At 50.9% G+C, this 27,820-nt stretch overlaps 1 protein-coding gene across 8 annotated transcripts; it reads right to left on the bottom strand.

Annotated features, from left to right (window-relative positions):
* Positions 1-11: 11 nt before the first annotated feature.
* Positions 12-26,014, bottom strand: VPS51 (VPS51 subunit of GARP complex). 8 transcript variants are annotated; one of them, XR_012675846.1, is made up of 12 exons: positions 25,787-26,014; positions 24,823-24,952; positions 24,582-24,728; positions 23,774-23,996; positions 22,279-23,020; positions 21,773-21,991; positions 20,719-20,940; positions 20,158-20,279; positions 19,567-19,654; positions 18,647-18,903; positions 3,766-3,916; positions 12-278 (listed from the first exon to the last, which is right to left on the bottom strand). XR_012675846.1 is itself a non-coding variant. In XM_075163703.1 (11 exons), exons 1-11 carry the CDS (start codon positions 26,012-26,014, stop codon positions 3,835-3,837), a joined length of 2,460 nt encoding a protein of 819 aa, XP_075019804.1. In that variant the 3' UTR covers positions 3,655-3,834. The 8 variants fall into 8 exon arrangements, 6 of the variants coding, with proteins under 6 accessions (XP_075019804.1, XP_075019806.1, XP_075019808.1 ...); XM_075163703.1 differs by lacking the exon at positions 12-278 and having other exon boundaries at positions 3,655-3,916; XM_075163705.1 differs by lacking the exons at positions 12-278; positions 3,766-3,916 and adding an exon at positions 8,396-10,136.
* Positions 26,015-27,820: the final 1,806 nt, after the last annotated feature.

Raw genomic sequence — 27,820 nt, 5'->3', positions numbered from 1 at the left:
GATGCATCTCCTTTTACCCTTAGCTTTAAGCTGGCAAAGATTTAGACCTTGAGGTCATGAGAGTGCATCACCTAAGCTATATGATCCTTCCCTCTTCAGCCAAGCAGGCCTGATAGTTGCTGCCCGCAGCAGATGAAAGTCGTGTGTCTGTACTATCGCTGCCCACCTCGTGGCTGAAGCCAGAGTACCTGTACAGCTGAGGACCACTGCGCACGTCTTGGGTAAAATCCAGATGTGCACTGCTGATGTTCTCCAGAAGGTGTGGTCTTCATCATCTCCTGCAAATTGCAAAATGATGTCATTGTTTCATTTTTTTCAGTAATACACTTAATGCCAACACCAAGTGCGATTATGTGCGTAAGCTAGATCGATACTGGTGTTACTGCAGCTCGGGCTGAAACACCCAGAGGATTTTATTGGCCTTTTTTCCGTTGCTGGAGAGAGATGTGACCCTCAGTGTAATCATGTCTCCAGGAATACCGAGAGTAGCGTAAGCAGGCTTTGTTCTTCTAGGGTTCGTTAAAGAGAAATTGTACAAAGGTTCTGATAGAATTTTGTTTCTCTAATTTAAATTCTATGTCCGTGGCATAGATTGGATTGAAAGAATGAGTTTAACCTTAATCCCTGTCTTTCTTTTTTCTCCCCTTGGCTGTTTCATTTGTTCAGCCTCAAAGCTGGTTTTATTTCTAGGCCTGTTTTGCACTTCATGTTCAATAAGGCAGTGTCAAATGGACTGTTATCAAAACAATTTCCTCTTAACAGCAAAATATCAGCTCAGAATTTCAGTTCCAAGAGCACTTGGTGTTTTAGTCATTCTTGCTGCACCTAACTTACACAGACACTCATGTTTTCTCTGTAACAAGCTCCTGTATAGAGAGTAGAGGTCTCAGTAGAACAGTACCTACTGGAAGATTTTAAGGGAAACGGTGACATTGGTTGCTGTGGAAGTCTGCCTTCTGCAAATTAGGCAACCTATGTGGTTCTTGCCTCAGATTCATCTTGTTCTTGTGGCTTGATTTGTTTTAAAGGTGGGCGAGTGTTCATGGCTGCCCTTTCAGTACGCAAAAGACTGAAGAACACCGTTTCTGTGTACATACAACTCAGTCCTTTAAAAAAAACCCACTGTATGGAGATTATACAATGTGTAAGGAGACTTCTACCTTTCCTTGTGCATATAGTTAATGAACTGTTTGCAAGCAAATGTCTTTAAAATGATGTGGGGTTTTATATTTAAATACACCAACTGCTAGATGCTATGCTATTGATCAGTGTTTATATCTGTGAGATGATTGTACCTTGATAGCTGCTCTGTAGATTGAGTTTTGTATCTTAGAATGAACATAACCTTTTTGTAAGAAAGCTTGCTGAAATGGCAAAAACTTTACAGTGGAATGCTATTTCAATGTCGCACAGTTTGATAAAAGTGAGTTAAATCATCTCCTCTGGGCGTCTCTTCTGAACTTGTCATAGCTTTTTATTAGAAAAGTCTACAGTATTTTGGAATCTGTCCTTTTGGGTTGCTTTTTGCACTGTTTCTTTAAGATAGGAATGTTCTGTCTAGGAAGGACTTCATAACTCCTGCTACAGTGGAAAATATTTGTGCTTTGGTAACCCTGCAGAATTTGCTGACTAGTTTTACTTTCTCCTTTTGTTTCTGGAAATTCGAAGAGGGACAGTTTGGCACGATGATATATTCCCAGAAATCTTTGCTAAGGAATACATGACTTGGATTGATCTTGAACTAACCTACATCCCTGTAATTCACTACTTGTATAACTTTAGAAGATACTCAGAACTGCTACCACCAGATGTAGCAGGAACTTCAGTCACAGTATACAACTGGAGCACTGGTATTTAAAAACACACAAAAACCCCCACAAGTAGAAATCTCAGGAAATTACAACCTCAAGATTTTAAGAAAGGTATTTTCACTTTTGATTTCAGGTATTTCACTTAATTTTTACTCCTGCTTGCCCAGGCAGCCTTTCCTGAGCTCTGATGAAGCACTCTGCATGTGCTTTCTCGTACAGTCTGACTCCAGGTTTCTGCCTGACCCTGAGCTGGGCCTCCCTGGAGGTACGGCTCTGGATGGGTGTCCTCCCTGTGGGCTGAATTTCAGTAAATATTGCACAGGCAGATTTTAGAAGCTGCTCCCAAGTGAAGACAGTCTTAACCATAACACCCCAGTTTTTTCGCTGTTGTCCAAGACAGATTCCTGGTTGCATGCAGGGATTATTCTGCCCCCCCAGCTCTGAATCAGCTGTCGTATTCTGTTGGCTGTTCTGACTTACAGAAAAGTTTGATAAAAGCATAGATGACAGCATGGCAAGATCCACCTAACCTGCCACTGCAGCTAGCGCCCAGCAGATACCTAGAAAGGTATAACAGGGAAAGCATAAAGCAGTATTTCCCAAGTGAGTGAATGTGGCCATCAGTAATTTGCAACACTTCGTTCCACTGGGGGGGGGAAATAATCTGATATATATTGTCTTTTTTAGACTGATACAGTTTCCCTGGAGTCACAGAAAATACCTGGAGTCAAATGATACCAAACAGAAAAATGGGATTGCTACCACATGGTAAACTTGTGATCCTTTAAAGTTAGTTGAGGTCTCAAACCTAAAACTGCTCCAAGATAGAACAAGTAAAAGCAAAGATGTTTCTTGATGAGAATATTGAAGGGCTTGTTGTGGCTGGCTTTGGCTCAATGAACAAAACCTCTCCTGTACCTGAGGCTTTCCAGATACCACCTGTGCAGATGACCTCCATCCTCACGGGTACCCACGGGCGGGGAACTAGCAGTAATATGGTTGTGGTGCCTTTTCCAGCATGCTGGTTATTGGAGCATGGGCTGGGAAGACAGCAGAGCTCTACGAATCCAGGGCCTCCAAGGACACACCAAGTGGGTGCCAATAAATCAATCTGGCTACAACAACCCGACTGGCTTCCTAGTCCATCTGGCTTTAGGATACTCATCTACAGATCTGGGAAGCCACAGCCCTTGTTGAAGAGCCTTCTCTGAACAGCCGTTGACAAAAAGCACTCTGCAGCTAGCCTGTGGGCTTAGAGGGCAGGTAGGTCACATCCGCAGAGGACTGCACAGAAGCTGTAGGACAGGCAGGGTCCTTCACAGAACGGAGGGACAGGCGTTTTACGACAGTCTGCCCGAGGCCTCCTAGGGTCTAAGGAATGGGAGTGCCCTTGGGATACTAGAACCTTTTCCAGTTGCTACCAGTTTATTGCAAGTTACTGACAAGTCTGGAAAAAAAAAGGGGGGGGGGTAGTGGCGTGGTTAATACTGTCTCTTTAATCATGATGAGTGTTAGATACCTTATGAAAAAGGAATACTGGGAATTCAAACAGCCAAACAAAAGGTTGAGACGGCAGATTCTTGGCCAAAAGAAAAGCCATTTCCAGTCTTCAAGGACCACTTTAAGCTTAGTAACAATGGTAAAATCTAGAACTGATTTTTGCCATCAGATATTACTTGCAATGATGAGACAGATTCTGGCCTCAAAGCAAACGCTCATAGTATTACTTCTGAGCCATTTAACTCTTATTTTATACCACTGATCTCAACAAATTACCTGAGATTTTTGCTTCTGTCAGATGCTTCAGACTCATCCTTGAAGGTAAGCAGAGTGGGACGACATCTTGCAAACTTCAGCAGGTATGTAGAAAAAGCAGCTAGCCCCTCTGAGCTAAGCTGTCGTGTTTGTTTAGAACACTTTAAAAAAAAAAAAGGACGACAGGGACTTTTCTTACCAGGTCTTCTCAGTAGTACATGATCAGGACTAGGAACGGGAACAAGGGCCTCTCAACACATCCTCAGGATCACTGACATTTCAAAGCATTTCCCCCAGGTTTGTTTTCAGGTGGGATCCCAATCCTATTTGGGTTCAGAGGTGCTGAAAACCTAGCAAGAAAAGCTAGTTTCAAGTAAATAGAACTATTGAAAATTACTTCTAAGCATGCATGAGAGCTTGGCGTCCCAGCCAAAGCCTTACTGAGGTTTGGTTCCCATTGCCTCTGCCCATTTATACTTATGACTTACTCTGGCATTCCCTTTCCCATATTAAACATCTGAGTATCCTTCATCCTTTGAATTAAAATAAATCTAGAGTATGTGGCTGTTCTGCAACTGGTGCACAGCGACTGTGTTCTTTGTGGCTAATGCTTTCTCGGTCCTCTTTCCTGGGAGGGTATGGCTGTGTCCAAGGAGAACAGCCCTGTCCGAGGTAGCCTGCTACTTGCTCAGTAGCAGCCAAACAAACATGAAAAGATTGCAGTTGTGATTGGAAACCGGCCAAGAGCAGGAAGGTTTGAAGAAAATGGAGCCATGCTGGAAGATGTCTGGGTGTAAAACTGAGGTGAAGCACGCAGACCTCGGGAAGAGAGAGCATTGCCGCAGGCCTGGTTCAGGGGCTGCATCCCTCAAGGGGGTTGGCAGAGTTTTGGGGAGAGGACTCTCCACGAAGACCTGAATGTGGGTCCCTCATCTCCCCCCGTTGAAATGACTGGGAAGAAATTGCATGTCCTGGTGAAACCAGCTTCTCTAATTTCTACTTGTAACTTTCAAGTGTCAAGAGTACTTTCTCCACCTCGCCTACTGCCCTTGAGCCCAGGTGGCTGCCTGTCCTCCTGTTTGCACTGCACAAAACATTGACTCCTGGAACAACAAACAAGTGAACAATCCCCCTGTGGCAGGTCAAGCCAAATTCTGCTGCTTCTTGCCTTGAGAACACTGTGTCTATTAAGCCTTTTTCTGTGCGCCTTTAGCCTAAAACACTCACTAATAAGGCAGTTGTAGGTCTTTGCTTATGTCCTGTAGGAAGGCTAAGCTAGGAGTTCTCAGGAAGGGATGTGGCTTCAGTCACCTTCTAGATGCAGCCTCCAACCCACAACTAACGTCGTTCTCTGGAGCTACAGCCCTGCCTTGCACCCAGGACTAGCATTTCGCAGCCTGTGAGTTGTGGATGATGAGTAGCCCGCAGGATACCAGAAAACAGCATGCAAAATGGTTGCAAGAGTTGCATGCACCTGGAAACAAAATAAGAAATAAAAGGAAAACAAAAAAAAAGTTTAGCCTAATGTTTGTTTGGTACAAATTGAGAACCACATGGGCGATGCTGCTAGAAATACTCCTTGGGGTTGGGGGAGGAGGAGCAGTATCTGCATGTATGCTTTCCCCTCCCAGATAGGTTAGATGTTTGTGGAACCACAGAAAATCTGGAAATAGTGCATGAGGCTCGGCTCTGCTCAGACTGGCCTCACTGTCGTGGAAATAAACCCCTCAGCTAGCCAAGTTTGGAGTTACGCCCCTCTCCTGACCTCTTCAATGCTGTCACTGAAACACAACAGCTTTATTTCCAGGTCCCTTCTGCAAAGTAGAAGCAGGAAGGATTCCTAGAAATGAAAATAAATAATAAACGCCCTAGAGATGTGTTTACAGCGGGTCTCGCACTGCATTTTCTCCAACTCGTGCTGCTGGCTCAGCCCCGAGGTGGCAGAGCGCTGCACAAATCGGGACTTGACCCAACCACCCAACACAAACCCTCCCACCAGTCTTTGCCCTGGCACCCTAGGGACAAGAAAGGAAAACCCACAAAGAGGAGCTGCAGAAGTCATTGTGCACAAGCAAACTCGCTTCTGTACTGATCTGTTGTAAGATAAGCCAATAGCTAAATCTTTCAATGTTTGGATTATAAATGAGAATTAAGCAGTTAAGATTTTTATCTGCATGCTTTCTAGATTATCCAACCTGCACCAGCCAAGAAACACAACCCAAAAAATATTCATCACCTACTTTCATGAACTGCAGGTTTTCAACAGCAAATTTGTTAAAACTTACCTGTGTTTTAACACTAGGAACACATGAAAATAACTGTCTCGGTTGCATCCAGCCATAACCCTTTCATGCTGCCCTCTCTTTCTACCAGACACAGAAGGAGAGCCACCCCGTCAGCAGGGGAGGATGTAAAAACGATAGGATTTAGCATCTGTTTTGTCATACAGCCTTTCCTATAGCCCAGCAAAGCCCCTTTTAAAGACAGCAGGGTTTTCTTGCCTGAGCGACGTTGCAGCCCTGCCACCTACTCACTTCTCAGCCACTGCTGAAGTCTGTACAGCACCGGCCAACGCTGCGTTCCCTGGAGGGGTATCCCGTTTGGGACACGCAGGCTCTGCTGCTCCCTGTGCAAGAGAGAGGGCATGATGACAGCTAAGAGAAGGGCTTGGCAGGGCTATAAATCACAAGCAGCACCTTGTGCTGGTTTGACATTCCTGTCTTTCCACCACAAATAAGTCATGGAATTTAGGTACAGATCTCTTGGGATACACGATGCCTTCACGTCCACCTGCCATCTTCTTTGCTGTCTATTTATTTCCCTTCCCTGCAGCACTATCGTGCTCGCAAAGCCATTGTGCCGGTCATTCCAACTCCACTGCATCTTGCTGAGGAGGCAAGAGCCTGTCCATGGAGAAGCCAGATCTCATTTCTGAATCAGGGACAACTTGGAGAGTTTAGTAGAGGCCTCCCCACCCTCCCCAGTTTGTCACCTCCTCTGTGCAGAGGGGGAGCGGGGCCAGCTTTCCCTGAGCTGGCACACTGCGGGACACACTCCCAAGTACACAGGGGTCTTTCCAGTAAAGTTTGGACCCATCTTTTGATTGTTCAGGGATTAGTCTGAAAATATTATTATTAATTAAAATGGATTCTAGTGACCTGATTGCTGACAATATTGCCAGCAGTAGGAAAACAAGAAAAACAAACAGTTTTACGCAAATCCCCAAATGGCATTAAGTAGCTTACAATGAAAATCCAGATTAGCGGTCCTTGCCAAGGGACACGTATTTTCAAATACTGTTTCCTACCTCCAGGGCCACCACAGTTCTTTGCAGGCTTTCTAGAAGCTTATTTTCATTCAAATACATCTTTGAGGGGGAGTTTTCTTCTTTTTGGGGGGTAATAGGGAATAGGACAGCCAATTTTTTGCAGTCTCTCCTTTTGAGAGCGCTGAGCCCCTCAGTAACAGAAGCGCTCAGCATTTACACACCTGGCGCAGGAATAACTCACCAAATCACAGAACGGTTGAGGTGGGAAGGGACCTCCGGAGGTCAGCGGGTCCAACTCTCCCTGCTCAAGCAGGGCCACCTAGAACCGCTTGCCCAGGACCACAGCCAGGCAGCTTTTGAGTACCTCCAAGGAAGGCGACTCCACAAGCTCTCTGGGCAACCTGTGCGAGCGCTTGGTCACCCCCACGGTGAAAAAGGGTTCCCGATGCTCAGAGGGAACCTCCTGTGTTTCAGTTTGTGCCCGTTGTCACTGGGCACCCCCGAAAAGAGCCTGGCTCCGTCTTCTTTGCACCCTCCCCTCAGGTATTGAGATACGTTATGGAAGATCCCCCTGGAGTCTTCTCCAGGCTGAACAGTCCCAGCTGCCTGGATTAGATCTTTACTTTCGGATTCGGTATTTGCTTCCTCGTGTTCTCTCAGTATTTCCTGAAAAAGCACCCAAATTGTCTTTTCTTTCCTAACAGACACAGGACCAGCCTGGGGTTTTGCTAGTGCTTCCACCACCTCTTTCCTCTCAGTTCAACAAGCTCAGATGCGCTCGGCTTCTTGTCACTTTGGGGCCTTACAGATCAGCTTCCAAAAAGAGCAGACACCAGCCATAAAGGTGTAAGCATGTTCCGGATATGCTCCAGTCCCTGTTTACATGCAGGAATGTGTCACGAAACAGATACCGTTACACAGAGCGCAGAAACCTGGGGAATCTTTTATCGCATCCAGCCTGCAGTATCTGATTCACTCGCAAGCAGCTCTGAGCTGTGACTTGGCTCCAGTCACAGCAATGAAAGCAGTAAGCAAGCTCCTCATATAATTTCATCACTTCTCCCAAGGGTACACAAAGAAACTTGAGCTTTTTTTCAGACTAAACAGTATCTGCCACCAAAAAAAAAAAAGAATGTGCTAGACTGTATGCAACAAAGCCATCTTTTTTTGCCATGCTAACAATGTGTTTTCAGCTCCACATTCACTAAGGTACTATATTTTCAGGTGGTCTATTTGAAAATAATTTAGGTTTCTCATTACAATAAAATAAAATAAATAACTGTCTTTGTTCATTAATCTTATTAAAATGTAGGATTTGATAATTTGTTTTGAGATCATCCTTACCAGCTCTCTAACTCATGTGAGACAAGCAGTTGCTGAAACATATATACATTAACATCTATAGTTATCAGGTGAACAAGTGCAATACCACTGCAGTTGTCATTCAATTATACTAAGTTATGCACAATGAAGAGAAAACAGGAATCATTCTCGAAGAAAAATGTGATGCATTTTTACAAAGCAAATGCAAAGCACTCTCTTTTCTTAGATAATTTGTAATATGAGAGAGCATTGCTGGTAACGTAGGGAGTATCTCCAAGGAAGGAGACTCCAAAAGCTCTCTGGGGAACCTGTGTCCAGAGAATTTCCTGTGCTCGGAATAAAAACATATTCAAAGCAAGAAAACCACACGAGTTGAGTGCAGTGCCATCATCCCACAGGGACGGGAATGGGGGTATTTAGTGTCATAGTTCCAGCATGAAGATAATAATAGGATGCGTACGCCATGAAAGGATGTACTCCCCTCCCATCATCACAGACCTTGTTAAGCTGCTTGTCACTAATTGAGGCAAATTGGAAATTCACACTCTTTTAAAATAGAATTATATACATTCTTTGTTTAAAACCAGATGAACATGAAAAAAATACCTCATTTTCAAGGGCACCCTTGTTCACTCCCGGTGGGATCAGCTCCAGGGATGTAAAAATCAGGACAAGTTCCTGCCAGGACAGCTGGTGGTAAAATCTCCCTGGACCTTTTCAGATTGAATTCCTTAAACTTGCAGCTTAGAAACTGAACAGCCACAACACGAAGCATGGACTCAGCCTGTGTCCGGGGAATCCTGCAATACTCTCTTGTCATTTTGCTTTCAGGTGGCCAGACCTCCTAAGTGAAATGAGCTCAAGAGCTGGGCTGGCTGGGGGATTGTGTACGCCGTGGCCCTGCTCAGGCTGCCTCCTGCAGTGATGCTGTGAGGGGAGCAAAGCCAAAGGTACGAGGGTACAGCAGATGCCTTCTGAGACCATGGTTATTATTTCAAAGTCAAATACTTCCTTCTTTTAAAGCATGATGAATAAGCAAGAACATTGAAGCCAAGCAGCTAATAAGATCCCCTGGAGCTCCCAGCACAGTTCTTGCACCTCTCCTGTGGTCCTGCCATACAGAGTCTGATGGTTGCTGCCAGGCTCTGCTTGCTAAATGTCACAGCTTGCTCCTAGCTAAGGAATCCATTTTCTAAGCAAATAGGAAAATAAAACCCCTTTCCCCTTCTCTGGAATTCTCTGCCATGAAATTCCACGCATACAACAAATAAAACCATCTCGAGGACTGCGTGGCTTCCACTTGTGCTGTAGAGAAATGCTTTAGTGTATTATCCACACAGTACACAGCCTGCCTCAAACGGCACCTTGCTCACTCGTTTCTGTGGACATCCTCAAAAACTGGTGAAGGAGCTTTTCTGTACCCTAAGAATTTCTGACTGTCATACAGATATGTTGGAGCACAGAACAGAGAAGCCCCCGGTCTCCTAATTTAAACCAGAAAAATAACCCTAAGCAAATGGACCCAGCACTGAGGGGAAGAGTACAAAAGCAGCCTTTGCAAAACCCTTCTGAGCTAAGCTTCTAAGCAAGGATAGTGACGAAGTCTCCAACACCCAATGCTTCACACCTGAGGTCCAGGTAAGCAACAGCTGATCACGTTTGTCCAAATCATAGGACCGGTCCCTAATTTAATATATCCTGCAGGTACTGCTTATTTGCTCGCTCCATGGCTGCCACATCTTCTTACAGTCCACAGTGCTATGATTCCAGCTCCTGAGACATCCACACTGTGTCCATCTCTTCGTGTGCATCAACTGTAAACCCGAGGGAGTCCAGTCGTTCCTCTGCGCTTCTCCTTTTTGGCCAGGACATGTTTGGTGAACAAGATCTCAGGAGAGGGAAAACCCACCTGGAGAATGAATCTTCTGGCTTTGTTAATGCACTCTAAGCCAGCTTACAACTTGAAGTCAACTGTCAACCTGTCCCAAAAATGGCATGAAATATGAGAACATATTCAGGGAGGAATTTTATGTTATAATTTCAAATTTCAGTACTGTAGTCACGTAGACAATCAACTTCACACCAAAAAAAGATTAAAATCATGTATTTCTACAGTCCTATATGAAGGTCACCAGATATTCACAGTTTATGTAATTCTTCGTACCCATCTAAAAATAAACTATATCCTCCAATAATCCCTTGAGGCCCTGGACACCCCTCCACAACCACTTAACATTTTAAGAGGGGAGGGGGGGGACCTGTTATCTTTCAGGCACCCCACTTCTTCACCACGTTTTACTTGAGTGCTGATGGACTCTGAAACCCTCTGCTAAAAATCAGGGGTAATGACAAAAGAACAAACTGAGAGATGAAGTTACTCAAGACCACGCAGACAAATCCAAGAGGGAGATCTCAGAAGACCTATTCAGCACAGATACTAAAAGGGATCAAGTCGTATAGCAGGAAAATAAGCGTTTCTTTCAAATGGTGTTGGTTGCACATGGAATATGTAAGATCTCGGAGATAAAGCATACTTTTCTGATGTTTGCGGGGAGGAAGAAGATAGGGCAAAGAAGAAGATAGGGGAAAATTTTTAGTCTTTGCAATACCAGGGTCACGTCATTTGACAGTCATAGCTTGTATGTGTGGTAGCTGAATCATTCAAAAAAGCCAACCCCACCTCCCATTTTATTTACTGTAATACACTATTTTTTCAGGTGAAGATGCGGCCCTGTAAAATCTACTGCCTCTTTCTTCCTCACAGCGAGGATATGCTGAGCGTGCAGCATTTATTACCCAAGAGCCACCAAATGAAATCCTAACCACAGGGAGCGTTGATCATGACATGCTTCCCACCTCAGTATGTTAATCATTCAGAACACTCTGACATTTCCAGGGGAGGCTCTCACGCTTCCCTCTTCCCTAAAGGAGTCAGAAGGGAAGATGCCCCATGTCCACAGAAAGGCTCTTCCTTTCTCCTATCTCATTTTGTTCCAAGACATACACTGCCATTACTGCTTCCCTTCTGTCAGGGTAATTTTAGATTTTAGTAGGTTAGCAGAATGGTGCCATATAGTCAGTAATAGCTCGCATCTTACTGGGAAGGTCCACGGATCTGATCTTCGCTCTCCCAACCTCCTTACCCATCCACCTTGGGGCTCTAGTGGGGTCCACACATGCGCCAGGAGCCCTTCCAGCCATGTGAAGCACAGGGCAGAATGAAAATCAGTTGGGCTTCCTGACATGGCAGGAAGGGATAAGGCTACCTGGCTGCCAGCTAGCAGAATTAGGTCTGTAACTCAAGAATTAGCCGTCTGTGCTGAACGTTGCTTCAGCTGGCCAACAGTCCTTTAATTTTTACCTTAAAAACATGCTTCACTTTTTTTAAGTTCAGGAGTGACACTGTGATTCCATTCCGAAGATTGTCAACATATCTGATTCAGCTGCCAGTTCCGAGTTTATGGAGGCAATTTCTCCGTGCCTTGACAGTGCACACTCGGCTAAGAGCAGCTGAAAAGCTGTATAGAAGAAGCTATTAAAGATCGTGTTTTTCCTTAATGTGTGGTTATTTTTATTCAAGTATCAGTCTACTCTTTTTTCTATATATATATTTCTGGGCCACAGATCATGATACTTAAAAAAGACACGTTAGTCCCTGCAGAATTGGAGTTATAGCAGAGAAGCAGGGAAAACAATGGAAGAATAATTATGCAAAAAAAGTGGCAGCAGTTCTGTATGAAATCACATCAGAAGGCTGGAATAAATGAGCTTGAAAGTGCCTTGGATAAAATGGCTTGATGCAGTTTACTGGCCGCTGATTTTGCACTTCTGCATCTGACAGGGACAGAGCAACCTCACTCCTCGTGCTGAGCTTCAAACCCCACATCCCACAGGTAATGTCAGCGTGAACTCTTGCTAACAGAGCACTGTGTTCATTGTTCCAGGTCCAGTGACAGCAGTTGATGAAAGCAGAGGTCACCCACATTTTTCATCTGTCCGCTTCATAAACAAGCATGACCTGGATCCAGTTTTCGTGCAGGTGCACGACCTGTTGGGCCCATTCCTTCCATGATTGTATAATTCCCCACATATATATCCCAGGTCTTTGCGTTCAATTGCAAAGGGCGCTCACTGGCCTTCACAGCTTAACACACAACATACAGAAAATGGCGCGCTCTGCCATGAAGCTCACTGTTCCTCTTCTCATCATCATGGTGCTCTGCAGCTCCCTTGGTAAGTTTTGCAAATTAAAAACCAGAATTTTAAATTTAAATTTTTTTTTTTATAACATCGAACTCATTAAACTTCTGCACAAAGTATTCAAACTATTCAGAATACCATTAAAACACCTGGTGGAAACTATTCTAGGAAGCAACAGAAAGGCATCTTGATGCCTCCTTTAAAATCTGCAGAGAAAGCTGGCAGAAATGATGCCCCCTTGATTAGCACTGAAGACTTTTGGTGACGACAGGGAAATTTAGCTACCTGGCTTCCAAGAAAATACTAATCACAGCAGCTTGTGTAAGGTCTCTGAGATTTCTTTTCACTTGGACACTTACAGTAGGGTTCATCTGACTAAACTTGGTCCCTGCAATGTGATGGCCAGTGTTCGAGTACTCACCCTGGCTCTCCTCTGAATCGAGGGATTGGGCTAGAGTCGGTAACAACGCACCTCATCGCACCACAGTAATCCTACGCTGGATTAGATAATCTGTCCTGCTGGTTCCAGGGACTAGACCAGATGCGGAGGCTCAGCCTTAAGCAAAATGAAGCCAACATTACTCTGTCATTTAATGACGGGTAACTACTACCATCACCTAACATTACCTCTAGGCTTGGCTCCTTGAGCCCTCAAAGGTGCCTAATCTGAGGCATCATTGATGCCAAAGTGTCAGAAAACAGAAAATAAATATGGGGAAAGAAGTAAACTTGGAAGGTGGAAATGCATATGAAAACAGAGGCAATGTAACTAAACATGTTGAGGGGGTGGTGGTGAACTCACAGCCTGGTTAATTCCTCTGAGGTTATTAACCAAGAAGATAGTTATGTGCCATTAGAGTAAGAGAAACAGCAGGGTGATCAGGAACACGCTATACACTGATAAGACAGTCTAAATTATCTCATCAGCTGAAGAACCTCATGATTTTATAAAAGCAGGTAAAGAATATGGATTTTAATCAATGTGACTCTCACATTAAATCTCATAAATTAAGAACAGGGATGACAATAAAAGGAGAGAAGGGGAGGGGAGGGGAGGGGAGGGGAGGGGAGAGGAGGGAAAGGGAGGGGAGGGGAGGAAGAGGGCTGAAGACCAGGCAGGCAGAAGCTTATCCATGAATGGTGGGATTCCACCGAGGGACCTGTGCAACAGAGCAGCTCCTGCAGTGGCAACCCATTTCTCCGAAAGCTTTAACCCCCCCCGCCCCCAGAGCTGAGAACATGCTCTGCAAAAACTTGGTGTGATTTGTATGTCATTACTGGGGTGGAGGGTGTTAAAGGGTAGCAGGAGCTGAATCTGAGCAAGTGAAAGGTTTGTTCGTTACACTCCGCTTTGTCTTTCATACTCCAGGAGCTGGTTCTGCGCATGAGATTGTCCCTAGCTTTCTTCAGACACTTCTTGAAGGCTCTGCTGAACAGCTGTACACCGGGCCAATTTCTCAATATAAAGTCGATGATTTGACTAGAGCTGCTTTGACCGCATTAAAGGAATGTATTGATGAGCTTTCTCCTGAGCATGTAAAAGCCCTAGTCAATCTGCTGGTAATTCATTCCTTTTATTATTATCACAAATGTCTGTAACTGTGCAGCCTTCTACCAGATTCTGGACAAAGAGCACCCAAATACTTTAACTTAAGCATCCCTTGGCCTCAGGTTCGGTTGCATACCAGCATAAAGCTTCCAAGTGCTTTGAGAGAATCGTTAAACAAAAGATGGTCTCTACAACAGATACAATGATTTTTCTTACTGGCTAGAATTTATGGAAATGCTGACTCCCCCGGTGGACGAAGCACCTGCTTCATGCAGGTGTGTTTTCAGGAACAGAGCCAAGATGAAAGAAAACCTGTAGGTAATAGCAAGAAAGACTCCGGCATGTGTGACACTGGCTCTTTGTTAGCGTTTGCACATGAGCTCACGGCATGTCCTGACCTGGTGAGCACCCGCAGGTGAGAGACTAAGCCTTTGTCCTCACGCAAGTTCTGCCAGAGGTTACAACTTCAATATATAGCTCGGGTATCATAGGTAAGTCTGGCTTTTCTCTGCAGTTGTATATTTCGGCATGCTACATTCACTGCTCTTACTTTCTGTTTCAGAAACTTGTTCGGACAGAGACTTAAACTGACAAAATATTTGGCCCAGCTGCTGACAACGCTTCTCGATGACTTCCAGTTTCTCATATACAAAGCCTCTCGGAAAACAACAAATATAAAAATGTAGAAAACCAGGATGCTGGCAGCTGTTTTTCCATACTCTGTGTGCTGAGTACTACACCCTCTCACCTTCCAGTCTATTTTAGATCTTATTTCTTTAGAGGTAACATTAAGTTCTAAATAAAATTCAGATGATGTTTTAAAATTATTTCTGTTGTCTGTTTTTATAAATAAAGGTCTTTTTTTCTCCTTCTCACTGTTAGGACAAGATGCTGTTTGTTTCGATAAAGTCTAAACAACAGCATTATTATGTATACTGACTCACCCACAACACACAGAGGCACAGACACAAACACACACACGGGTCAGCAATTTAACTCTGGATGACCTGAGGGAACCACGTCCTCAACCAAAGCAACTTTTTCCAAGTGTTGACCATTTTTCAAAATAAATGCAGCAATTCTGATAGCAATGGAGCCAAAACTCGCTGAGCATGAGCCAAACAGTCAGCTCGCTTCAGACCACACTCGTGGTCCTCTGAGCATCCCCAGGAGGCACACACAGAGTCACCTGGAGGAGAAGGGATATTTCAGTGTCAGCACTGACTACAGCAAAAACCTGGAAGAAAGCTGGATACCCAGTGATTCCCAAGGGAAAAGTGGGCAGACAGTACAGTTGCACCTCACCACAGAGCTCTCGGCTGCTCCTTTGCAGATGGGACTGAGAGGAAAGTGCCAGAAGGGACAGTGGGTGGTAAACTCCATCTAGGGCTAAATACTGGCACCAGACCGATAGCCAACAAGTACCGTAAGGGAAAGTTGAAAAGAACTTTGAAGAGAGAGTTCACGAAGGCGTGAAATTGTTGAGAGGCAAACAGGTGGGGCCCGCGCAGCCTGCCCGGAGGATGCAACCTGGCGGGTTGCTGCCTTTCAGGATGCCTCCATTTAATTTTTGGATCTGCCACAGAAATCAGTCATGTCACAATTCGTATCTGTCCCCATTCCCCCGAAAGCAAGTCTGATCATTTTTAGGACAGGTTGTCTCTTTGTGAGTGTGAACACCGAGTAGGAAGGGTTCCAGTTTTCAGCTGAGGTTTCAAGCTACTCCTATCCTATAACCCTCTGGCATCTACTTCACTTGAAGAGAGGAAAATCAATAGGAAATTTAATCCAAACCAAACATTTACAGTAGTACTCAAAATGCTTGGAACCAGAGTTTAGAAGGACTTGCTAATGATTTCCTGCCAGTCAAAAACAGCTTTAAAACAACTAGCCTTGCCATTTGGATCACCGCATCAAAAGAAGAAAAAAACCTGAAACATCTAATGAGTATAAACCAAATCTGGATTTCCGTTGCTTGCTAGCAAAATGTTTGCATTATGGATTTAATCTACACAAAGACCCTTTGGGAGGATTTTGATGTTTTACAGTCGTTTTTTTCCAAAGATAATATCCAAACTGTTGGCTGTACAGAATTAGACAAGTGGACAAACAAAAAGTGAGGAAAAGTGGCTAAGCTGATGAGCTGCAAGAACGTTACTGTGAGAAAAATACTTTTTCCTTAGGAAAGTTTTAACATTTTTTTTCTTCCAGATAATCCTATTTGCTCACGTATTCCTCAGTTCCACACTGTCCAGCATGGCTGCAAGACGTCCCTTCATTCCGGCATTTCCCATCGATTCCCATTCCCTGATCACCCTGTGCAAAAGCAACTCTGGATTTTCCAGGTAGCACAGATACAGAGGAAATGGAGAAGAGGTAAGGGTGAATTAGGAGGCATTTCGACTGAGACTCTCCACACTGATAAAACCTCCCTGAACATGTGCTGGATTCAGAGTGGCAATTCTGCCACTTCTTTCTGAAGCAGAAGCAACTGGATTTGGCGGTGAGAATCTGCTCTTCCATTAGCAATCCTATAAAGTAAAACTTTCTCCTCTCAACCAACACACACGGCCCATCCATGCTGCTTCCTCCAATGCTGCAATGCATGGGCAAAAGAGAAGAAGGGAGAAAGAAAATCCTCTAGAAATGTTTTACTCTTGGGAACTAGTCCTAGCTCCAAGCCTTGTTTCTTTCCTAAATGGCTATGAGCACAGAGACTCCCTAGGCTGCAGTTTCTTTGGTCACTTTTCACACAGATATTCTTGCGTTTTCCCAAGAAACTGCTGTGGCAAATTTCAGGTCAGGTGCCAATCCAAATACTCATAATCAGAAAGGTTTAGCATCTCCTTCAACTTCAGCAGATTTTTTTTTTTAATGTACTTGTATTTTTGATCTTTTTGTAAACATCGTTCTAATTTTTTTGTCCAGACTCAGATACTCGTCAAGTGCTAAAGACAACATAAATCTAGGGATCCCCGATCCCCGATCTTTCAAGATACCAAACATCAGCTGACACCTGCTAATACCCAGCACCAAGAATCGCTCACTGAATATATTTTCTTTTTTTCTCTCCCTGCTTAGTAACTAATTACTGTAAAGTAATAGTAAAAAAAAAAAGTGTTGCAGACACTGGGGTTCCTCGAATGGAGAAGCCAGAGCAACTGAAATGAGAGCTTTGCTCTCTCACTTCCCCTGAACATTAAGATCATGACACAGACGGGATGAATCATGAAAAGCTGGATGCCAGCCAGAGATTGGGAGCGTTTTCAGATTTCTCCCCGAGAAGTCAAATGCGCTGTTTTTCATGGGTTTCTTGTACGGCTAAGAACTGTGAGCGGGCACAGAAGGGGTTCTGTACAGGACCTGGCTGGGATGCAGGTAATTTTTTTCATCTCAGCCTGCACGGTGCTGTCTTGAGTGTCAACAGCACCGATGTTTAGCTGTTGCTGAGCAGTGCTTGCACAGCACCAAGATCCTCTCTTCCACTGCTGTCAGTCCGTTTCTGTCTCACCCCGACTCTCATCCCCGCATGGGACAGGTCGGAGACTTCATTCAGTGCATAAACCTCTGCCGTGCCCGCTGCCCCTGAGCCCTGGGGACACCCTTCATCCCAGCCGAGAGGTGGCGAGTCCCTTTTTCCAGGGCCAGTGCTCAGAGAGCTGCTTCCTCAGCACAGCCCTTCCCCGACCACACATCTCGGGCACTACCTGTGCCCCTGACCCTGCTCCTGTCCCCCTTGCGGTGCCCCGCAGCGATGAGCAGGAACTGCATGAGCAGCACTGGCCCTGCTGAGGTCCTGCAGCCAGCTGGGGTGTGCAGGGAGGCAGCACCCTTGCTTGTGCGAGGCCCTGGGCGCACGCGAGCTGCTTGTGAGAGGTGGCTGGGAGGGCACTGGCTGCCATGTGAGAGCTGGACAAGGCTCTAGGTGCCCCCAGGTGCTCATGGAAGGGGCTGGGTGCTCCTTGGGTGCTCGTGCAAGGCACTGGGCGCACCCAGGGTGCTTGTGCAATGGTTTGGCAAGGGGGAGAGGAAGGGTGCTTGTGTGAGGTCGTGCGAGGGGCTGGGTCTGTCCCCCTCTCCACGGGGACACAGGTGGCCAAGGGACCCAGGCATCTAGGTGACCCCCCTTCATCTCTACACACCCCCACTGCCCCCCCAGGGACCCAAGCGTCTGTCCATGTTGTGTCCCATCCCCACCCCAGGCAGGGGACACAAAGCACAGCTCACACATTTATTTATTGTGCCCAACTGTGACAAAGGGGCTGTGCCCAGGGTGGTCCCAGGCACAAGGGGTTGTCACCAAGGTGGGGGGATGACATGGTGTGTCACTGGGGCCACAGGGACAACACAGGGTGTCAGCACATGTTCAGGGCGTCACTAGGGTGGGGGGACAATGTGGGGTGTTACGAGGGCCGGGGGTGGGGGGGTTGATGACATGGGGTGACCCTATGTGGGTGTGGGGACAGGGGGTGTCCCTGCATGTTGCCATGTGTGGGGACATGGAACGTCCTTGTGTGTTGCTGTGTGGTGGACACGTGGAGTATGTACGTGTGGGGACTCACGGGGTACAGGTCTGTCCCCAGATATGTAACAGGACCTAAGACATGTCCCCCTCCCAGAGGTGTCCCCACTCAGCTGTGCCCCATGGTGACATGGATGTCCCATATCCCTGTGTCCCCCCGCTATGTGATGCCATGTCCTGTACATCAACCCACGCCCCTGCGTGTCCCCGTGTCCTACCCGCGCTCGCAGATGAGCTCGACGACGCTGTGCTCCATGGGAACGGGGTCGAGGCAGCGGTGGGCGGCGCTGGCGGCCACCTCGTCCAGCAGCCCCTGCACCACCCGCTCGTCAGCGGCAAAGCGCCAGAGGTAGAGCTGCAGGTAATGACCGTCCACCTGCACCTGCTGCAGCCCGAAGCGCCCCAATGTCCGCAGCCGCACACACTCCAGCAGCGTCTTTAGGCTGATCTTGATGATCCCAGTCAGCACCGACACCTGGGACATGGGGACAGCAGCAACATGTGGCACAGGGGCACAGGCATGCCCCCAGGGCAGGAAGGCCCTAAGTCACATCTGCACGGGGATGTGGGGACATCGGGGACACCCCTCGCCAGGCCATCCGCTCCTAGGATACTCTTATCCTGGTCACCAGTCCCCAGGGATCCCCCGAGTCCTGACACATGGGATGTGGGGACACTGGGGACTTGTGGCACGGGAGAATGGGGGCTCCCTCGGCCTGGATTCTTCATGGGCGACACAAGGGACACCCTTGTCCTGGCTGCCACTCCCAAGCCTGGACACATGGGACAGCGGGACATAGGGGACACATGGCACAGGGGGATGGGGACTCCCTTGGCCTGGCTGTTGGGATCACAAGGAGGCCCTGAGTCAAGTCCGCACAGGGACACGAGGACACCCTCCCCCTGGTCATCAGCTGCAGGGACCCCGAGTCCTGACATGTAGGACACAGGAGCATCAGGGGACAGTGGGAACACCCTTGTCCTGGTCATCAGCTCCTGGGGACCCCCTGGGCCCAACACCTGGGTCATGGGGACACAAGGGACATGTGACAGCCAGGAAGGTGGGCAGTTTAGGGACCTTGGGGACACAGGGACCAGGGGGGCCCTTGGGGACATGGGGATGTCCCCGTTGCCTCACCTTGTTGAACTCAACAGGGCTGAAGATGTCAATGCGTTCGGAGAAGAGCTTCTGGATGTTGCTGAGCAGGTGGGTGTCCATGGGGGCGCTGGGGATGGTGACACCAGGACAGTCAGGGACACGGGGACAGTCAAGGACTTGAGAAAGCCAGGGGATGTGGGGGCAGGGACACAGGGACAGTCAGGAGACACGGGGATGGGGACACAGAGATGGTCAGAGGATGCAAGGTCGGTCAGGACTGTTGGGGGACACAAAGACAGGGGAACATGAGGATGGGCCGTGGATGTGGGGACAGTCAGGGAACGTGGGGATGGTCAAGGACGCGGAGAGACGAGACAATCGTGGGGCGCAAGGCACATGGGGATCATCAGGGGATACTGGGACAGTCAGGGCGAACATGGGGATGGTTGGGACATATGGGGATCATCAGGGAATATTGGGACAGTTTGGGGACATGAAGAGGGTCTCAGGGAAGATGTAGCGGTTACCGCAGGGGTGACACAGGGAGCACAGGGGTGACAAGGCGGCCCTGGAGGTGACCAGGGAAGGCCCAGGGGATGGCTGAGAGGTGGCCTGGGTGACAGGGCTGACCTGGGGGTGTAGCTGGGGGCGTACCGCCCGGGTGCCCGTGAGCTGCTGTAGACGGAGAAGGCGCGCCGGCTCGAGTCGCTGCTCTGTGCCCGCCGCACCCCCTCCTCAAAGAGCTGCCCCACCTGCGGCACCGCACCCTCTCAGTGCTGGTATCCCAGAATCCACCCAAAAACACCCTCTGGGACCACCCCCAAAACCACCCAGGATTCCTCAAATCCTCTGTGACCCTCCCAAACCCTTCTGGGACCCTCAAAGATCCTCAAGGACCGTATGGGGACCTTGACCCAAGAGGGGTCAAGTCCCCTCTTGACCCTTCAGGGACTTCAGCCCCCCGCCCCGGACCCTCTGGGGGTCCCAACTCTCCCAGGAACCCTCTGGGACATCTAGGAACTGCCAGCGGACTTCAGGGGCTCCTGCAGAGGCCCTCTGGGGACTTTCTAAAGTCCTCAAGGACCTTATGGGAACCTCAGGGCCTCTCTGGGACCCTGTCGGATGTCTGGGACCCCCCCGGGGGACTTCAGGCCCCTCCCAGCCCCTCTCGGCTCCTGGTGTTGCCCCAACCTGGACGTCGATAGCGGTGATGTCCTCGACCACACGCTTCATGACGGCACGAACATTGCGGGGCTCGACCGTGCCCAACCAGTCTCGTGTCTCCACACTCTTCCTAAGCATCTGTGCCACCGCGGCGCCCTGGACCTGCACATAGTGGTCGAGCAGCCGCTGTGCTGCCCCCCGCGCCTCTGCACACAGTGCCGGTCCCGGTGTCATTGCCGGACCTGTGTCCTGGGGGTGCAAGGGACGTGGAGACATGTGGAGACATGTAGGAACACTCCCCACACCTCCGCGCACAGTGCTGTCCCCACCGTCACCACCGGCCCTGTGGCCTGGGGATACAAGGGACATGGGAACACGTGGAGATGCCCGCCGTGCCTCCACCATCTGATGTCCTGGGGACACAGGGACATCAGGGGACACATGCGATGCTCTCTGGGCCACCCCACCTGCAGCAGCATCACTGCCATCTTCATATCCTTGGGGCATCTGGGGGGACTTGGGGACATGCAGAAGCCCCTTGGGGACATGTTGAGGTGCTCTTGGGGACATTTGGAAGACACCAGCACAGGTAAGGACCCTTCTGCCTCCATGTGCACTGCCATCCCCAGGGTCATATCCTGGATGGACATGGAGCGACAGCAAGGCACAGGGAGGGACTTGGGGACATTCTGGGGTCCCTCAGGGACATCTGGAGGCACCCAAAGACAGAAGGAAGATCCCCATACCTCCACACACACTGTTGTCCCCACCACCACATCCTGGGCGGACACAGGGCCACAGAGGAACTTGGGGCCATCTGAGGTCCCATACGGCCATTTGGGACCCCCTTGGGGCCATTTTGGGGACAATCAGACCATTTTGGGTCCACTCAAGGATGCTTTGGGGGACACAAACAGAAGGAAGATCCCCACGCCTCCATGCACACCATGGTACCCACCACTGTGTCCTGAATGAACGCCGGGACACTGAGGGATGCAGACCCATTTTGTGACATCTTGGGGACATTCAGAGTTCCCTTAGGGCCATTTTGGAGGCAACTGGGGCAGTTTTGGGGGCTCACCTGGGGGGGAAACTGCTCGTCGGTGAGAGTGAGGATGTAGCTGATGGTGGTGGCCTCATAGTCAAGACAGAGGCGGGCGAGGAGCAGCAGCAGGGCTGGGGGTGCCGCAGGGGCCCCCCGCTCAGCTGGGCCGTCGGCGAAGCCCCGGGCGGTGCGGCAGAGCCAGCGCACGAAGGCCACCACCAGCCCTTCGCGCACCGCCTCCACACAGAACTCCCCCTGTGACCAAAAACGGGGCGTTACACCCCAAAAATACCACCCCGGGGTCCCGAAAACCCACAACCTACCCCATACAAGCTCCAAACCACCCCAGTGACCCCCAAACTGCCCTGTGCAACCTCCAAATTGCCCATGACCCACGCAGTCTGCCTTGTATAAGCCCCAACCCGCCCTGTGCAACTCACAAACTTCCCTGTGCCAACGCCAGATTGCTCCAGTGACCCACCAAATGCCCCATGCAACTCCCCAAACTGCCCCGTGCCACCCTGCGTTGCCCCACAGCCCACCTTGAAGTAGGGAAGGCTGGCGAAGGCGACATCCTTGGCGGTGAAGAGCTGCACGTAGGCCAGGACGGCCTTAAGCTGGCCGAGGATGGAGGAGGCAAGCGTGGCCAGGAGATCGGGCAGGCCGGGACCCTCCTTGCCGGGGGGCCGGGGGGCGGCCAGCGCCTGGCGCACGTCGCCCAGGCACCCCAGGAAGAAGGTCTGCAGTGCCCGCAGGTAGCGGTCCACGCGCTCGCGCGCCGCCCGGGCCACCAGTGCGGCGCCTGCCTCGGCACCGGCTGCGGGCAGCAGCTCGAGGAGGGCGCGGAGGCGGCGGTGGAAGCGGTCGAGCGCCCGCACCAGCAGCGAGGTGTCGCCCAGGCCCCGCTCCAGCGCCAGGCGCCGCTCCAGCAGCTCGAAGTAGCGGGTGGTGAGGGTGGCGGCGAAGGCTTCCAGGCGGCCACCCCCAGCCCCCGGGCGCCCCTCGAAGAGGCTGCGGTACGAGGCCGCGAGGAGGCACAGGTTGCCCACGAAGGCCGAGCTGCCGCGGTCGACGAAGTCGAGGATGTCGGAGGCGGGGGGCGGCGTGGCGGCAGTGCCGGAGGGGTCGGACGGGGGCAGCTCGGCCTCCAGTGCTGCCAGCTCGGCCTCGAGGCGGGCGCCGGCATGGCTCAGGAACTCCTCACACAGCTCCTCAGGTGGCTCTTCCAGCTGCAACAGCATCTCCACGCACTCGGTGAGCTCCTTGGGGTCCAAGGTGTCATCCCTGAGGGGGTGGGGGAAATGAGGGGGTTACTTGGGAATGACTGGGAGGTTCCGGGGTTAACAGTGGCACAGCAAGAAAACAGGGAATAAGCAATAAAAGTCATCAGTGGGCTTCAGAGTAAACAGTAATTATTCATGAAACAAAGGAGGAAAAAAAAATACTTGATAGCATCAGCATGTTACAAAGTTAACAGTGGCTATAGTCATAAAAAAACTCACTAAAGATCATCAATAGGTTCCACAATTTACAATAATAATGAAAAATCACTAAAACTCCTCAGTAAGTTCCAGAATCATCCCTTTATCATAAACACATGAGAAAAAAAACCATATAACGTCATCTTTTAAAAGTTCTCAGCAATGGTCAGAATTAGCCCCCTTATTCTACGAATGTTCTGCACAAGGCATCGTTCCCGACGTTGCTATCAATATGCTCCACGGAAAATGCTCCCCTCCCTAGGATGTTTCTCGGGGGCTGTTATCATCAGGCTCCCCCTAATTTTTAACACCCCTGACCCCTTGAAAAGCTGTCTTTTCCAGCTGTTATCAGTAGGTTTCAGAGTTAATGTACCACAATCACCATCACCCCCCCCCCAAGAAGGCTGTTTACTGGAATGGCTATCACTAGTCTCCAGAGTGAAATCTTCCCCCCAAAGCCTGTTTCCCAGAGCTGTCATCAGTAGGGTCCAGAGTGAACATTCCCCCAAACCCGGTTTCCCAAAGCTGCCATCAGCAGGCTCCAGAGTGAACGCACCGGAGACGTGCACGGAGGCGCTGGGCCAGGTCGGCCATGATGGCGTAGCTCTCATCCTCGATGGCACGGAAGGAGGGCAGGTGGCGGTAGTGGCGGAGCACAGCACGGGCGCGAGCATGGCAGCGCAGGGCCCGCGCAGGCTCCGCCCCTGGCGCCGCCCACCGCCGCAGCCGCCCTGGCACCTCCACCAGGGACTGCAGCTTCCGCAGCAGCGCCTGCACCCCTGGGGGGGCCGGGGGTGTCAGGGGCAGAGTTAGGCATGGGGGCAAGAAAGGGGTGGGGCCATATCACAGGGCAGGGTCAGCCATTGGGGCGGAGTTAGCAAACATGGGCGGGACCAGGAGCTGGATCTGCCCCCCTGGGACCTCCCACCCCCCAGATCTGCCCCTCAGCGCCCCCCCCTCTGTTATCTGCTGCCAACACCCTGGATCTGCCCTCCACCCTGGGTCTCCCAACACCATGCTATCTGCCCCCAACCCCCCAGATCTGCCCCCTAGCCCCTGGATCTGCTCCCCTTGGGGTCTCCTCACTCCCCTGGATAGGCCCCTCAGCCCTCCCCCCCATTATCTGCCCTCCAACCGCCCAGTTCTTCCCCATAACCCCCAGATCTGTCCCCCAAGGTCCCCCCAACCCCCTTCAATCTAGCCCTGCCTACAAGATCTGCCCCCTAGGGTCCCCTCAACCCCAAGATCTGTCCCCAATATCTGCCCCCCAAGTCCTCCCCCAACCTCAAGATCTGCCCCCAACACCCCAGATCTGCCCCTCCACACCCCAGATCTGCCCCCTTGGGCCCCCGCCCACCCCGTACCGGCAAGCTGGGCGCCGCGACGGTGCCGGTCCTGCAGCGCGGCGCTGACACGGGCACTGGAGGTGCTGATGGCGGCCATGTTGGCAGCCAAATCGTCCATCTCTGCCTCCATGCGCCGGAAGTCAACCTTCATCTTTCGGATGGTGTCTGGGGAGAAGGGACGGGATGCCTGGGTCCCGCGGCTGCCTGGGACCCCCCCAGTCCCTCCCAGATGCCTGGGTCCCCCCCACTGGGTGCTCACCAGTGGCGGAAATGAATTTGTTGTAGTTCTCGTAGAGCAGCGTCTGCATGTCACTGTCGAGGGCGCGGATCTCCCGCCCCAGCGTGGCCTCACGGGCCAACAACTGCCCCAGGGGACACTCGCTGCGCACCTGGAGGGGGGCAACAGTTGCACAACTACCCCCCAACCCCACTGGCCCCCCGTGGGGTCCCACTGCCCTCTGCAGTCCCCCGGTTTACCCCCTGGAGCCTCCAGCTGTTCCCCTGGGGTCCTCAACTGGCCCCCTGGGGCTCTAACTGCCCTCCATAGCCCTTCTGGGATCCTCAGCTGCCCCATGAACCCATAACTGCCCCCCCCGCCGAGGCCCTCCCAGGATCACCAACTGCCCCCCTCAGAGCCCTAACTACCACCTGGGGAGACCTAACTGCCCCCCAGGCCCCTGAATGCCCTCCAGGTCCCTCCTGGGATCTGGAAATTACTCCCAAGGACTTCCTTCTGCCCTCCGGGGCCCTCCTGGAATCCTCAACTGCCCCCCAGAAGTCCTAACTGCCCCCCAAGGAGTGCTAGTTGCCCCCCCACAGCTGTCCCCCTGGGGCTTCAATACTGTCACCACAGAGAAACATATGGTATCCTAAAAAGTAGCTATGGAAGAAGATCTGCCTATGGAAGAAGATCCCCGTAGAGTCCCTTTTTGGGGTCCCCAAAGGCCCTGGGGTGGTCTGAGGGTCCTTCGGGGGCCCTATAGAGTCCCCCCGGCCGGGTCCAGGGGACGCCCATAAGGACCCCTCTAAGGGGGCTACAGGGTCCGTTCAAAGGGGTCCCCCGGAGATTTCATAGCGCCCTTTTGGAGGCCCCTGTAGCGCCCTTGGGGCCGACCTGGGGGTCCCCGGAGCCCCCTGTCAGGGGGCGTCTGCGGGAGGGGTCTCCACAACGACCTCGGGGGCTCCTGGGGGGTGGAAGAGGTCGCTGTGGCGTCAAAGGTCACCTTAGTAAGGAAAACCTCCGGGTCGAAGTGGGGCCCGTTGATGTCAGCGGGGTCCGGAGCCGCCTCCGCCATCTCCGCCACGGGCGGTCCGTAGTACCGCTGAAGCGGCCCGTGCGGACGCCGCCACCCGGTGCCGGTGCCGGTGCCGGTGCCGGTGCCGGTGCCGGTGCCGGTGCCGGCCTCAGGGCTGCCCCCCGCCCCGCTCCGCGGCGCCTCCACCTCCGCCATCGCTCCGACACTTCCGGTCCCCTCCGTTACTTCCGGCCCTTCCCCTGAGCGTCACTTCCGCCGGAACGTCCCCGTCGCCGCGGCACCCTGCTGCCCCGCCTGTCATGGCGGCGACACCCCAGCCGCGCCCCCGGCGCCGGCTCCCGATGGCCGCTGCCGCCGCTCTGCTGCCCCCGCCCCGGGACCCTGGGGCCGGCCGCGGGGCCGGTCCTGCGACTGGGCGGGTGACGGGGCGGTGGCTGCCTCCGTCCTGCCGTGCCCCGGGGACAAGGACCCCCGTGGGGACGGAGCAGTGGAGGGAGACGCCAGCCCCCGAGGGGTGAGCGGCCGGTGGCCCCACGTTCCCCGCCGTCCCCACCCGTCCCTCCACGTCCATCCCTCCCCGTCTGCCCCTTCCATCCACCCCTACCCACCGCTGTCCGCCTGTCCCCGTGCCTCCCTGGTGTCCCCGTGCCTCCCTGGTGTCCCCGTGAGGCCCCGGTGTCCCGTGCGTCCCCCATCCTCGTTGCCGCGTGACACTGAGTGGGTCTCCGTCCCCTCGGGGCCGCAGGACCCCCATCTGGAGGGTCCCTCTCCGGGTCCCGGGCTGGCTGGGGACAGCGCAGGGGCTGCGTCCCGTCCCCCCGGCACCTCCAGTTGCCCTCGTGCTCCTCATCGAGGGCTGGCAATGGGCCACCGGCTGATGCCGGCCGCTGGGATGCTGGGGATGGGATCGGGGAGGGGGGTGTGGGAGACACCAGGGAGGTCGGGGATGCAGGCATCGGGGATGGGGACGTCAGCTCCAGCCATGAGCCTGCCCTGCCAGACGGAGTGGGCATGTCACTCCAGTTGGCCTCAAAGACAAGATCTTTCCTTTCAGAGGCCTTCTAAAAACACTCGAGGGGTGTATTTTACCTGCCCCTGAACTCCTTTTCTCTTGCCTTTACGTTCCTCCCCAAAAAGGGGGGAGATGCCAATCGGTACCAGCAGCAGACCATCAGAAACGTCCCGATAACACAGGAAGTTTCCAACAAGCGTGCCACCGGGACAGGGGGAGCTAGCTAAAAGTGCCCAGGCATGCACACAGCAACGCATGACAAAGGCCAAATATACGTACATTAACTTGTCACGCCGGACGGCCGTCACCGAAGACAACTCTTCTTGAGAACAAGGTCATACTTTGTGGGTTTTTTCTCTTCCCCTTCTAGGTGATGCCGATCAAGCTCCAGGCACCTGCAGCTTCCCTGAGACCTGCAATCCCATCTTCAGACAATTAACTGCATTCTACTAATTCCAGTAAACAACTATGAGCATATGGATTCAGAAAGTAATTACTTTTGGTATGTCATCCACTGTTACCAAATAATTTTTTTGATGTTTGCTGCAGTGATCCGAGCTGCATGTTATACACTTTAGCTAGTGCGTTAATTGTGGTATTAGCATTCAAGAAAAATACAAGTTATTCTGTATGTAACGAGTCCCCGTAACGATTTGGAGATGCACCTTTAGATGGCGCTGCAAAACCACATTTAAAGTAACAGTTCACAGCTGCATTCTAATTCTTGGTTTGTTACAACTTCAATAAAAACACCCCCAAATATTTTGTACGTTCACCTTGAGCTGGGTGTGTGTGTGTGAGGAAGATCTGCTCTCTCTAATTTTTATGCCTCAGAAAAAACATTGTAATATTAGCACTATGGGCGAGCACTGAAACCAAAATAAACAAATTACTCAAATAACTAAATGTTTAGAAATGTTGAAGGGCTGGGTGGCGGGATATCTTCACGAGGGTACGTCCCAACGCTAACGCTGTTACATATTTGATCC

This window comes from Calonectris borealis, chromosome 14, assembly GCF_964195595.1.
Source record: "Calonectris borealis chromosome 14, bCalBor7.hap1.2, whole genome shotgun sequence".
Lineage (NCBI taxonomy): Eukaryota > Metazoa > Chordata > Aves > Procellariiformes > Procellariidae > Calonectris > Calonectris borealis.
Note: the sequence above shows the minus strand (reverse complement) of the source record. Positions and strands in the feature narration are given on the sequence as shown.